Source organism: Rhinopithecus bieti, unplaced genomic scaffold (genome assembly GCF_001698545.2).
Source record: "Rhinopithecus bieti isolate Rb0 unplaced genomic scaffold, ASM169854v2 scaffold_425, whole genome shotgun sequence".
In the NCBI taxonomy this organism is placed as follows: Eukaryota; Metazoa; Chordata; class Mammalia; order Primates; family Cercopithecidae; genus Rhinopithecus; species Rhinopithecus bieti.
In genome coordinates, this window is record NW_016803361.1 from 4,888,961 (window position 1) to 4,901,327 (window position 12,367).

General features: G+C 56.1%; 2 protein-coding genes across 2 annotated transcripts in view; one reads left to right on the forward strand and one right to left on the reverse strand.

Annotated features, from left to right (window-relative positions):
- LOC108534449 (zinc finger protein neuro-d4-like) overlaps nucleotides 1–1,246 on the forward strand; it is a 7,917-nt gene extending 6,671 nt beyond the window's left edge. The window contains exon 8 of the mRNA XM_017879823.1: nucleotides 61–1,246. Coding sequence (XP_017735312.1) covers nucleotides 61–188 — 128 coding nt within the window. The 3' untranslated portion in view covers nucleotides 189–1,246. The remainder of the gene's footprint in view (nucleotides 1–60) is intronic.
- Nucleotides 1,247–3,847: 2,601 nt separating this feature from the next.
- The window catches only part of LOC108535301 (signal-induced proliferation-associated 1-like protein 3), a 10,706-nt gene continuing 2,186 nt past the window's right edge, over nucleotides 3,848–12,367 (reverse strand). Inside the window, exons 2-4 of the mRNA XM_017881237.1 lie at nucleotides 10,250–10,385; nucleotides 7,997–8,078; nucleotides 3,848–6,106 (exon numbers count right to left, since the gene is read on the reverse strand). Coding sequence (XP_017736726.1) covers nucleotides 5,963–6,106; nucleotides 7,997–8,078; nucleotides 10,250–10,385 — 362 coding nt within the window. The 3' untranslated portion in view covers nucleotides 3,848–5,962. The remainder of the gene's footprint in view (nucleotides 6,107–7,996; nucleotides 8,079–10,249; nucleotides 10,386–12,367) is intronic.

Sequence of the window (12,367 nt, forward strand, 5' to 3'; positions counted from 1 at the left end):
GGGGGAGGGTGGGAACGCCCATCTCCCGGTTGTCGAAAACTGTGTCCTCTGGGTGGGAAGGGGCTGGGGCAGCCCTCCTGGACCTGGGCCTGACTCCAGCTTCGGCCGCCCCCGCAGGGAGCTGGAGCTGTCACCTCTGTCTTCGGCACCTGAAGGAAAAGGCCTCTGCTTACATCACCCTCACCTAGGCCGGCTCAGCACGCCGGGACTCTGGGGTGGTGCTTGCCTACCTGCCTCTCTGAACTCCTCAATTCTCCTCCACCCTGAATGCCCCGCAGCGGGAGGGGAGAGGGGAAGCTGAGAGGGGGCTGGGCCACCCCCTCCCCTCTGTGCAAGTGGAATGTCTGCCCTGTGGGTGGGGGGCCCGGCCAGGGCCTCTCCCTCCCTCCCTCCCTCTCTGTCCCTTGGCAAATGGACACCAGGGGCTTCTCCCCTCAAAGCCATACCCCGCCTCTGGGCGGGCATGGGGGGTGGTGGGTGCCAGCCAGGGGCATGGACAGAGCCTTTTTCTAAAGAAAAGAGAAAAGTTAAAAAAAAAAAAAAGAAAAAAAAGGAAAAGAAGTTAATATATACAAAGAGTCCTCCAAGGCCTGGCTGGGTGGAGGGGCGCTGCTGAGAGCGTCCACTGGGCACCCGCCTCTGCCGGCCCCCTGCCGGGCGCCCCAACCCCAATTTCTGGAGCTGCAGCCGTCCCGCGCCCCACCCAAGGTGGGCACCTTCCCCTCCTGTGCCCAGGGTGGTGGGCGTGGTGTCCACCTGCCCCTCCCGGTGCCCACGGTGGATACTGCATGATGTGAACCTTGGTTTTGAACTCTGTTCCTGCCCCTCCCCGACCGCCCTGGCCTGTGCCCGCCCCGTGCCTGCCGTGGCTGGTGGGTGGCGGTGGTGGGGCCGGGTGGGCCCCCGCCCAGCGCCTGCTGGAATGAGAAGCACAGACTCCGCCACGGACTCCTTTTCCTCCCTCCTCCGCCCTCCTCCCGCCCCGCCAGGCCTGGCGGCCCCGCCCCCCTCACTGGCCATTCTGGGGGGAGTGAGGGGTGTGGCTGTTTCTTGTGGTTGTGTGTGTTTGTTGTTCGGGTTTTAAAAGGGAAACAGACTGCAGGTGGGGGAGGTGGTGGGTTTTGGGGGGATGTCCCCCAGTCCAGGAGTGCCCTCCCACTTGTCACCGAGTCTCCTCTATTGCCTGCCTCTGCTGTGAATTAACTTGTTCTGTGTATTAAACTGGGCCTGACCCCTCTGCCCACGACTGCCTCGTTCTCCCGTCTGGTTTGGGGCATCACCAAGAAGGAGGGCCAGCGGTCGGGGCGGCGGGGCCTTGTAGGGGGTGAGGCGACCAGCCAGCCCCTACCTCCATCCACCTCCTTCTCCTCCCGCCTGCACCCTGCCTCTCCCCGGCTTTGTCCCAGCTCCGCCTTGCTTTGCCAGAAAGGAGGAGAAGGGGGATGGGGTGGAGGGGCTCCCGCCCAGCCAGCTGTGGTTGCCCTGGCAACGGGCTGCTGCAGCTGCAGCGGGCGCAGCCAGGAGGGAGGCAGGAGCCGGGCCGGGGGAAGGGAAGGGCTGGGAAGAGGACGGTGGGTTGGCCCCTCCTGAGGCTGGGGTGGCGAACGGGGGTGTCAGGAGGTGTCATCCCAGGCCCAGACATCTCCAGGGAGCTCCCTGTCCTGGATGTGGGGCAAATCAGCAGTGGGGATGGGGCGGAAAGAGAGGTACTAAGGGAGGGCAGGAGGGTATCTAGACACTGGCACTGGGAGAGAGACTGAGATGTGGGCGACACGTGGGGGGGCGGGAGTGAGGAGTGAGGGAACTAGGACACAGATCAGGAGAGAGAAAGAGATGAGGACAGTCACACAGTTATTGAGAGAATCAGAAAAAAGAGCAGGAGGGTGCAGAAGGGAGAGACAGGAGGGACTGGGAGAGAGGAAGGGAGCAGGGGTGAGAAGGAGGTTTAGTGGGAGAGAGGGAATAACAGTAATAAAGAATGGCTGACATGCTGGGAGAGGCGGGAGGAGGAGGAGGAGGATGGTGATTGGGAAAGAGCAGCAGCAGATTTAGGTAAAGGTCCTCCAGGAGGGGAGACAGAGAAGGAGCCACATTGCAGGTGGAGAGAGAGACTTGGGATCAGGGACAGGCAAAGTCCCAGGACAACAGGCAGAGATGGGGAGAGACGCGGGTAGCAGGAGAGAGAAGGAGAAGACAGAATTTAGGGGAACAGCAGAACAATCTGCAGAGAGAGCCGGAGATATGAGGGACCCAGAAAGATTGGTGAGGAGGGACAGGGAGGTCCGAGGCGGGCAGAGGAAGCTGGAAACTGGGACACGAAGGGAAGGGCCAGGCCTCAAAGCACAGTTCGGGCGCGACCAGGGGCTGGCGTTCGTGTGAGTTGTGGGGTGCTGGAAGCAGCTGGCGTGGCTCCGGCGCCAGGAGAGGATGTGAGAACAGCCTGTTCCCAGGCTTCCCGCCCCCTTCGCCTGGTGGCGGGGGGAGGGCAGTGCGGGTTGAGGACGGGGCGTCGAGGAGGAGGGCGGAGACTGGGAGGGTGTCTAGAGAACTCCAGAATTTTTAGGAGACGTGGGAATGGCTGGTCCTGCTCCTCCGGATGCCAGCCCCACGCCTTTTGGAAAAAGACATTTTTTGGAGGGGCCAGGGTCTGAGTCAGAGAAGCACTAGGTTTTAGCTCAGGGATGTGAAACTCCAGGACAGGTACATGGGTAAGGGGGGCAGAAAGACCCCACCTGGCCAGCCCCATCAGGAGGCTAGGCTTCCCTCGAGGCGCTGGACTTCGGGATTTTCAGGAGGAATTTCCTGATTCCGAAGTCAGTTTGATCCGGATTCCCAAAATGCAAATGTTCATCAGGCCAGATGCAGATCTGGGGCAATGAGGGGCTGCTTCCTACCCCCAAAGCATTCACTTGGCAACTGGCGGCGGGGGTCTCCTCCCACCTCTACAGACCTAAGGGGGACAGTGTCCCAAATGCAGCCATGTGGCCGGGACCAAAGGAGGCAGGGGCCCCTTGTGAGTCTTGCAGCAAAGGAAAGACCAACCAGGCTGTAAACCTGGCCTTCTTCACGCGCAATCTCCATTAAAACAAGAAAAAAAAAAAGGCGGGGCACGGGCACGGTGGCTCACACCTATAATCCAGCACTTTGGGAGGGTGAGGTGGGCAGATCACTTGAGGTCAGGAGTTCGAGACCAGCCTGGCCAACATGGTGAGATCTCGTCTCTACAAACATACAAAAATTAGCCGGGTGCCTGTGATCCCGGCTACTCAGGAGGCTAAGGCAAGAGAATCGCTTGAACCTAGGATGCGGAGGTTGCAGTGAACTGAGATTGCACCACTGCACTCCAGCATGGGCGAAAGAAAGAGTCTCTATCTCAAAAAATTAAAAAAAAAAATTTTTTTTTAGAGGCAGGATCTTGCTATGTTGTCCAGGCTGGTTTTGAATTCCTGGGCTCAAGCAATCCTCCTGCTTCAGCCTCTCAAAAAGTGCTGGGATTACAGGCATGAGCCACAGCGCCTGGCTGAATGTCCAGATTAAAAGTTGGCCACTATTTCTAAGACCCAACACAACCGGCTGAGCCAGGTCTGGCCTTCAGGCCTCCAGTACCTCTGAGGCAGAATTTCACTCTTTTGAACTTAAGGACATTTCACATTCTGAGTGTTGGATTTCTGTCCTTTGGATTCCAAGGAAAAGAAGTTAGCAAGGCAGGTGCCCCTGGTTCTTAGGACGTGTGTGGTGGTCATGGTGTGGGGGACTTGAGGACAGGAGCAGGAGGAGGGGCCGATGCGGAACCACACCCTCTCGTCAGCAACTCCAGGCAGCTGCCCCAGAAGTGAACACACAAGCTATTTCTATGAAACATTTATTTCCTTTGAAACCTCCAGAAACATGCCAGAAAATCTCAAGACAGGGATGGGGGGGAAAAAAAAGACAATAAAGAATAATAATAAAAAATCCAAATGAAAAAAATCAACATATGAAAAAAAAAAAAACCTGCTGCTATCTTCAGCCATCAGATAGAACACCAACCTCAAATTAAATAGATCTGTTTTTGCAGAAATCCTTAAAAAAAACACAAAACAAAACCAAAAATCATAATTTACACTTGTCCATGTACATGATTAAGTCCCCAAAATGATTCGAATGATCTGAAGATGGGAGGAGACAACCGAAGAAAACAAAAGGGGCCCGATTAGGGTCTAAGGGGTGGGGTGGGGACGGGAGGGCCCCCCAGAGAAGGGGATGGGGAGAAGATGGCATCACAGTAGCTGGCCAGGGCTGAGGACGCTGCCGGGGCATGCCCACCTCACTCTTGGTGTGGGGGGTGAGGGTGGGGCAGGGGCAGCACTGAGGGTTCCTCCTCCAGGGGGCCAGAGGCTGATCACAGGAGACGCGATGAGAACCCTCTTCTCTCACCCCCACCCATCCACACCGGCACCTCCCTGAGTGCCTGCGTCCCATGCAGTCCCCGGAGCCCCCTTCCCTGAGGTTCCTGACCCCAGAGAGAAGGTGGCAGGGGTCCCTGGACAAGGGCCGGGTTGCCTGGTGCTGGCTCATGGCCAGACCTGCTCTGCCAACTCCTCCCCGCCTGGTGCCTCCCAGAAAGGGCACCGGCCTGCCCGCCTGCCCTGACTTCCTCCCTCTGGTCCTCCCACTGACCCCCAGCCCACGGGGGACACGCCTTGGTCCTCAGCTTGAGGTTGGGGGGGTGAATCCACAGACTGTGGCCATATAGGCTTGTTCTGGCGCCAACTCTACATGAAAAAATAAATATATATATATATATATCTTTTCTGTTTGTTTTAAAGAAGGAAAAAAAGAAACGGTTTCCTGGGTGAACAGCGTGGTACCACACCGGCGTGGCCGCCCCTTATTGCCTTTAGAGAACCAGCGTCCAGTGGGGTTCGCGGGGCGCAGTGTTCCCCAGGGAGCACGGTGAGGGGGTCTGGTGGTCGCTGCTCGGAGAGATGGGCTGGGAGACTTGCAAAGGAAAAAAAAACCAGGGGAGGAGGTGAAGGCTGTTCTCCTCCAGCCCTGTACTGAAGCCCAGGGAGCCCCTCCTGGAGCCCAGAAGAAGCCGAGGCTGCTGGTCAGGGCCAGGTTGTGCCGGGAGGAGGAGAGAGTCGGCTGTGTGGTGGCTCCACCGCCCCGGCCTGACCTGGTTAGCTGAAGGTGGAGGGGCCTGTGGACCCCCAGCCCAGGTGCAGTGGCCTCTGGTGGAAGAGGAGCTGATAGAAAAAGATCATATAAACCGTCCCGGAGGTACAAATAGAGTTTCTCTCTCAAATAAATTGGCTCTAGAGGCTGGCCTTGCCTCTCTCTATCCTCAGGCCCCCAAGAAAATAATTTAAACTCTAAGAAAGTGCTCCTGGCAGCTTTTTGGGAGGAGGGGTTGGGGGGGATCATGTTCGTGCTTTTTGGAGCTCACGCGCTAGGGACGAGGCGCCCTGGTCTGTGTCCACGCGGGCCTCACCTCTCTGGGTGTGGGGAAGAAAGGGTTGCTTTCACGCTGTACTTTTCATGCAGGGGCCTTGGCCCCACAAGCCGCAACGCCGTTGTGCATGGTGCAGAAACCTGCTATGTGACCTCCTGGAGCCGAGGGGTCTGGAGACTGGCTCCTCTCTCTGTCCCCATCAGCTTCAGAGGGCTGGTCCCAGGAAGAGGCTAGACGGGGACAGCGGGACAGGCCCGGAAGTGGTGTAAGCACGGCCCAGCTCACCAGGACCACAGCTGGGCAGCTCGGAGGGAGGCCTGAGACCACGTCGCCCTCTGGGGCATGAGGGCCGTGCGTTGACCCTGACTCACAGCCCTAGTGAGGCCACCGGGGTTTCTGTGTCCATGGGGAGGGCCCTGGCTGAGTCATCTTGGTCACATGGGCAGCTGGGAGCCGAGTGGAGGGAGAGAGGCGAGCAGGGCCATGGCCTGCAGGGAAGGAGCGAAGGCCAGGTGGTGGCCTCCCGCCTCAGAGCTCCTTCTTCTCCCTGCAGAAGATCTCTGCAAACTTGCGCAGCTGCTCGCTGGCGGCCTGCGACTCCTCCTGCAGTCGCTGGTTGTTCTGCCGCAGGCTGGCCACCTCTGACTGGAGCACCACCTTGTCCTGCTTCTCCTGCGTGGGGTGGGAAGCTGGCGTCAGGCAGGTGGGCTTGGCTGTTCCTGGAACAGCCGATGGCTCCCTGGGGCCTGCAAACCCTGGCCTGGCTGTGCTTTGGAGCCGACCACTAGAGCCAGGTCAGGCCGGGGTGCACATCCCACTCTGCCTCTCCACAACCGAGGGACCCTGGGCAAGTCACTCGGTTCCCGCAACCCTACCAGGGGGCTGAGGGTTGCCTGGAGCTCATCTATGTAGGGCTCCTGGAATGCAGCCCGAGGTGGAGTCACCGCCTGACAAACAGCACTGTTAAGGCCACCGCATCCCACCCTCACACTACCTGAGGACTTGGGGACTGTTGCTATCCCCAGTTTCCTGGAAGAGGACCCCAGCCTCACACAGCAAGTGGGGAGCTGAGACATGGAGGCAGAGTGGCCTGAGCAGACCCCATTCTTCCAGGAGGACGTAGCCCCCGGAGGCAGGGACTTGTCTTAGGTCGCAAAGCATTATGCGGTGGAGCGGGGATCAGAACCTGGGCCCCGTTGATTCCACAGCTTGAGGACTTACGCATTACATGCTCTGCCACCTTTCTGACTTTTACCCAGAAGTATAGAAACAATAGATAAAAGTCTCCTCCTCATTTTTCTTTTTGAGACTGGGTTTTGCTCTTGTCGCCCAGGCTGGAGTGCAATGGCTTGACCTCGGCTCACTGCAACCTCTGCCTCCCAGGTTCTAGCAATTCTCCTGCCTCAGCCTCCCAAGTAGCTGGGATTACTGGAGTGCGCCATCAAGCCCGGCTAATTTTGTATTTTTAGTAGAGATGGGGTTTTACCATGTTGGTCAGGCTGGTCTCAAACTCCTGACCTCAGGTGATCTACCCGCCTCGGCCTCCCAAAGTGCTGAGATTAGAGGTGTAAGCCACCACACCTGGCCAGTCTCCTCCTCATCCTCCCGCCCCATGGAGACAAGTCCAAAGAACAAATTGACTGTCACCTTCTAGATGGCCCTCTCAACCGTGGTGGTTAAACAATAAATAAATAAGTATGATGATGTTCTAGGCAACAGTGCTGCAGCTCGCTTTGGTTTTTATGTAAGTTACTGGACTTCTTTTGCCTGTTAGTAAATATATAGATTTGTTATTACTTTAATTGGCTGCACACTGTTCTGCTGCATGGGCGCCCTGTAATTTACACTGCCGTTCTCCTGTTGAGTGACAGCCATGCTGGCTCCAATTTTTTATTGCCAATAGTGTGGCAATGAACGTCCTTGTTCACAATCTCTTTGTACTCACACTGGCATGGATAAATTCCCACAAGTGGAATTACTGGGTCAACATTTTCTTTTTTCTTTTTTGTGAGACGGAGTCTCGCTCTGTTGCCCAGGCTGGAGCCCAGTGGCGTGATCTCAGCGCACTGCAACCTCCACCTTCCCGGGTTCAAGTGATTCTCCTGCCTCAGCCTCCTAAGTAGGTGGGATTACAGGCGCCCGCCACCACACCTGGCTAATTATTATACTTTTTAATAGAGATGGGGTTTCACCATGTTGGCCAGGCTGGTCTCGAACTCCTGATCTCAGGCAACCCCCGCCCCCCTTGGCCTCCCAAAGTGCTGGGATTACAGGCATGAGCCACCGCGCCTGGCCACAATTACATTTTTGATAAATGTTGTCCAATTGCCCCCTGAAAAGCCTGGGCTGATTATTCTCCCCCCAAGAATGGATGAGTTTCCCTGAGTACTTGCCAGCCTTGGGTGTTATCACTGTTTACTCTTCATCCATGACTGCAGTTAAGCACAGGAGGTGTGGGGGTGGGGTGGGTGCTGCATGGCCGGGGCAGGTGCCTGATCCCTGCTGACCACCCTGCCCAGTGTCTGGGAAGTGGGATGGAGAGGGCGTGGCCCCTGGCATTACCTTCTGCAGGTCAGTGTGCAGCTGTTTCAGCATCACCTCCAGCTGGTACACCTTGCCTGTCAGATCCAGGGGTGGCTCCTCACTGGAAAGACAGGGACAAGGTCAGCCTGAGGCCCCACAGCCCCTGAGGAGGGCTTCTGGCCCACAGCTGAGGAGCCTGGGGGTACGGGCCCCCTTAAGGCTGACATTCTGGCGAAGCCCGAGGAGAAGCTCCCAGGGGAAGCAGGAAGCCAGCCCTCCACCGGCATACTCCACCCTCCAAGGGCACCTTTGTGGATGCGGATGGGGTGTTGGGAGCACCAGGCCAGGGGAAGGGTGGGTGCCCGCCCTGAAGTGTGTGTTTTCCCTGAGGCTGGGCCGTGCATGTGAGTTCAGGGAGCACCCCTTCTTCGTACCTCCAGGACACAAAGAGCCCACTCCACAGATGCCTGCTGAGCACCTGGCGGGTCCAGGCACCATTCCAGGCACAGGAAGCATGAGAATGGACAGATGGTCAAAAGGGCCCGCCCTCGTGGGCAGGACCCACAACGGTCCTGTCAGTGATGCTGACCATGTGCCCATCACTGAGAGCCAACCCGCACCAAGCCTCAGGCTGCCTGGCTCATCTCACAGAGCTCCTCTCCCACTGTGGCCTTCGGATGTGCTGCACAGTTACCCACTGGACAGCGGAGGATATGCAGGCAGTATCGCTCACCCACGTGCTGGTGCTTGGATTTGAATCAGGGACCCACGGCCAGTAGCTGCCCCTCTGCAGATCCTCCCAGCCCTGGGCCTGCCTGGCCCCTGCAGAGAACACACAGCCCCTTCCCGCTTGGAGTTGGGGTTGAAGGAGGCTCTGTTAGACGCTGTGGGTGCACAGGTGGTGGCGGTCGGGGGCTGGCCCTCCTGCCTTACCCACCCTTTCCTACAACCTTGCTGCTGAGTCCTGGGAATCTGCAGCTGCAGAGGGAGATGGGGGCAAATGGACTCCAGGAGTGCTGCCCAGGGGCCACAGGTCCCACTGCTTCCCACAGCCCGTGCTGCTCCTGCCCCCGAGCCTGGCAGCACCATCTGGAACTGCCGATTTCTTGTAATTACAGCGGGGCCTACGTTCGTGGTGGAGGTTGAGTTCTGAAGCCAGAGTGTGAAAAGCAAGAAGTCAAAATTACCCTCAAAAATTGCTCCCACTGCCCATGAAGTACAGTGTACGGATGGTTGTATATAGAACCCTGCACCGTGAGGTGTGCAGACGAGTGTGAAATGCACTATTTAAATCCATGTACAGGCAGAATGTGCCATTTACATTCTCTCTGCCTCTTTTTAATTTTGTTTTCTGCCAAGTGAGTGCAGTCAAATATGCTGCGCTGAATGTGAGAAGCCACGCGTGAGATGACAAATGTGAGAGATCTGTCCCCGTCCTCTTCCTTCCCCCGTGAAGCCTCCTGAGGGCCAGGCCTGGCCTCAGTTGCCACTGGGTCCTCAGATAGCCCAGCATGGCCCCTGGCAGGGAGGCTGGGAAGGGTGAGCATGAGGCAGAAGTCTGTGAGGTTTAGGAATCTGCAGAGGAGGAGACGAAGGAGTAGATAGGCGGGAGCCAGGCAGCGATGGGGCTGGCGAGGGGCACAGGGCTGGGGGATTGGGAGACACTGCCGAGCAGCTTTCCTTTCTTTTTTTCTTTTTTTGAGATGGAGTCTTGCTCTGTGGCCCAGCCTGGAGTGCAGTAGCGCGATCTTGGCTCACTGCAACGTCCGCCTCCCGGATTCAAGTGATTCTCCTGCCTCAGCCTCTCGTGTAGCTGGGATTATAGGCACACACCACCACGCCTGGCTAATTTTTGTATTTTTAGTACAGACGGGGTTTCACCATGTTGGCCAGGTTAGTCTTGAATTCCTGACCTCAAGTGACCCACCCACCTTGGCCTCCCCAAGTGCTGGGATTACAGGTGTGAGCCACCGTGCCCGGCCTGCTTAGCAGTTTTCCAAGTTGGAAGCGAAACAACTGCATGTGTATTGATTCAAGTGTCATCTCCGCTGGACCAGGAGATCTGTTGGAACTGGGCAGAGTCTGTCTTAGTCAGTGTGGATCCCCAGTGCATAGACAGGTGCGGTGTAATGACCTTCCAACTGTGTCAGGAGAGGGGAGCAGCTGCTATATCAGCTTCTGCTCGAAGAGTGGTGGGGGTGACCCGCAGTGGCTGCCTCTCTCTGGGTGAGCCTCTTCCACTGCACAGACCTGCCGCTGGTATGAACCCGGTTGTTCCCAGGGAAACCTCACCTCATGGTAGGGGTGGTCCTGGGGGTCGGTGGTCCCCTCTCCAGGCTCAGGTGGCTGTGGACAGGACTGTGTGCAGGCGGGATGTCCGGGCTCAGGGCCGGGTCGTTCAGAGAGAAGAGTGAGACAGCTCTTTGCACTGCCAGGGAGGGAGGAGGAGGAGAGGGGTCAGTAAGGCTCCTAGCTTCTCCCTCAATTGATGGACGACGCCTCTCCCTGCAAACCTCCACGACACTTCCTATTACTCTTGGGAAAGACTGCATCGGCACTTGGATAGATTCTTGCCAAAACACTGACCAAATGAACACACAAAACGAGAACACAAAATCCCATCCTGATTCCGATCGAGGCTTTTGATCTAACGACTAGTTCATACAAAATACAAGGGCTGGAGAAGGCAGTTAGACGAGAGTGCGAGGCAGCGCCCGACTGGATTCTGAACCTGGCATGCTCTCAACATAAATGACTTGATTTGGTCCACAAGTAAAAGGTAGGAAAAAAGGGGTCCAAAGTGGACAGGTCCACGGGGATTCGTTGTACGATTCGCTCTCCTTCGGAGGAAGCCGGGAAGATTTCAAAAGCAAAAAGGGAAGTGAGACAGATCACATCATGCATATTGAAGAGAGAAAAGAAATCGCACAGGGTTGCCAGTGAAAGTGAAGATTCCGGGGTTCCGCCTTGGACATGTGACTGGCACTGGGGGTACCTGAGCCGTCTGCGTTTTCAAACGTGACTGTTAGATTTTCTTCCTGTAATGGCAACAGCTGGCCACCGCCTCAGTGCCCTCCAATAGTGGCTGGTTCAGTGAGCTACGAACGGCCAGACAATGGAATCCTCGGGGGTGTTAAAAACACGAAGGCATCCCAGTGTGCCGTGTATCGAGGGCGGCACCACCAGGGGCAGGGCAGAGGGCGAGCCTCAGAGGCAAGCAGCTCCCCAACTTCCATTTCTGTGCCTTAAGAATAGCACAGTAAAAACCCCAACACTCCTTCCCTGGCACCACCTATTGTTAACATTTTGCCCATTTACTTTTTTTTTTTTTTGAGACGGAGTTTCACTCTTGTTGCCTAGGCTGGAGTGCAATGGCGCGATCTCGGCTCACTGCAACCTCTGCCTCTTGGGTTCAAGCGATTCTCTTGTCTCAGTCTCCCAAGTAGCTGGGATTACAGGCATGCGCCACCACACCCAGCTAATTTTATATTTTTAGTAGAGATGGGGTTTCTCCATGTTGGTCAGGCTGGTCTCGAACTCCTGACCTCAGGTGATTTGCCCGCCTCGGCCTCCCAAAGTGCTGGATTACAGGCATGAGCCATCACGCCTGGCCACGATATTCTCTAATATACAGTCATCTGCAAATGTTCTCTGATTCTTTGAATAATACCCTTTATAGTTATATTTTTCTATCTTGGATTTAATGTATATTCACTTTGACACTTGTGTTTTAAGAGACAGGGTCTTGCGATGTTGCCCATGCTGGAGTGCAGTGGCTCTTCACAGGCCCGAGTCCATTACTGATCAGCGTGGGAGTTCTGACCTGCTCCATTTCTGACCTGGGCCAGTACACCTGTCCTTAGGAAACCTGGTGGTCCCTGGCTCCCTGGAGGTCACCATATCGATTCTGAGTTTAGTGAAGACACAGGATTGGAACAGCACACTCCAGTCTAGAACTCCTGGGCTCCAGCAATCCTCCTGCTTCAACCTCCCAAGGAGCTTGGACTACAGGTGTGTAATACCACGCCTGGCGAATTTTAAAATTAGCGCCTATAATCTCAGCTACTCAGGAGGCTGAGGCAGGAGAATCACTTGAACCTGAGAGGTGGAGGCTGCAGTGAGCCAAGATCATGCCACTGAACTCCAGCCTGGGTGAAAGAGTGAGACTCTAAAAAAGAAGTAAGTAAAATAAAATTTTTTGTAGTGACGGGGTCTCGCTATGTTGCCCAGGCTGGTTGAATTCCCGGCCTTAAGCCATCCTCCCACCTTGACCTCCCAAAGTGTTGGGGTTACAGGTGTGAACCACTGCACCCAACCGGGAATATTTTAAATCAAATTCCAGACATCTTTGTATTTCATCTGTAGAAACTTCACTAAGTAGCTCTAGTGGATACAACATATATATATATA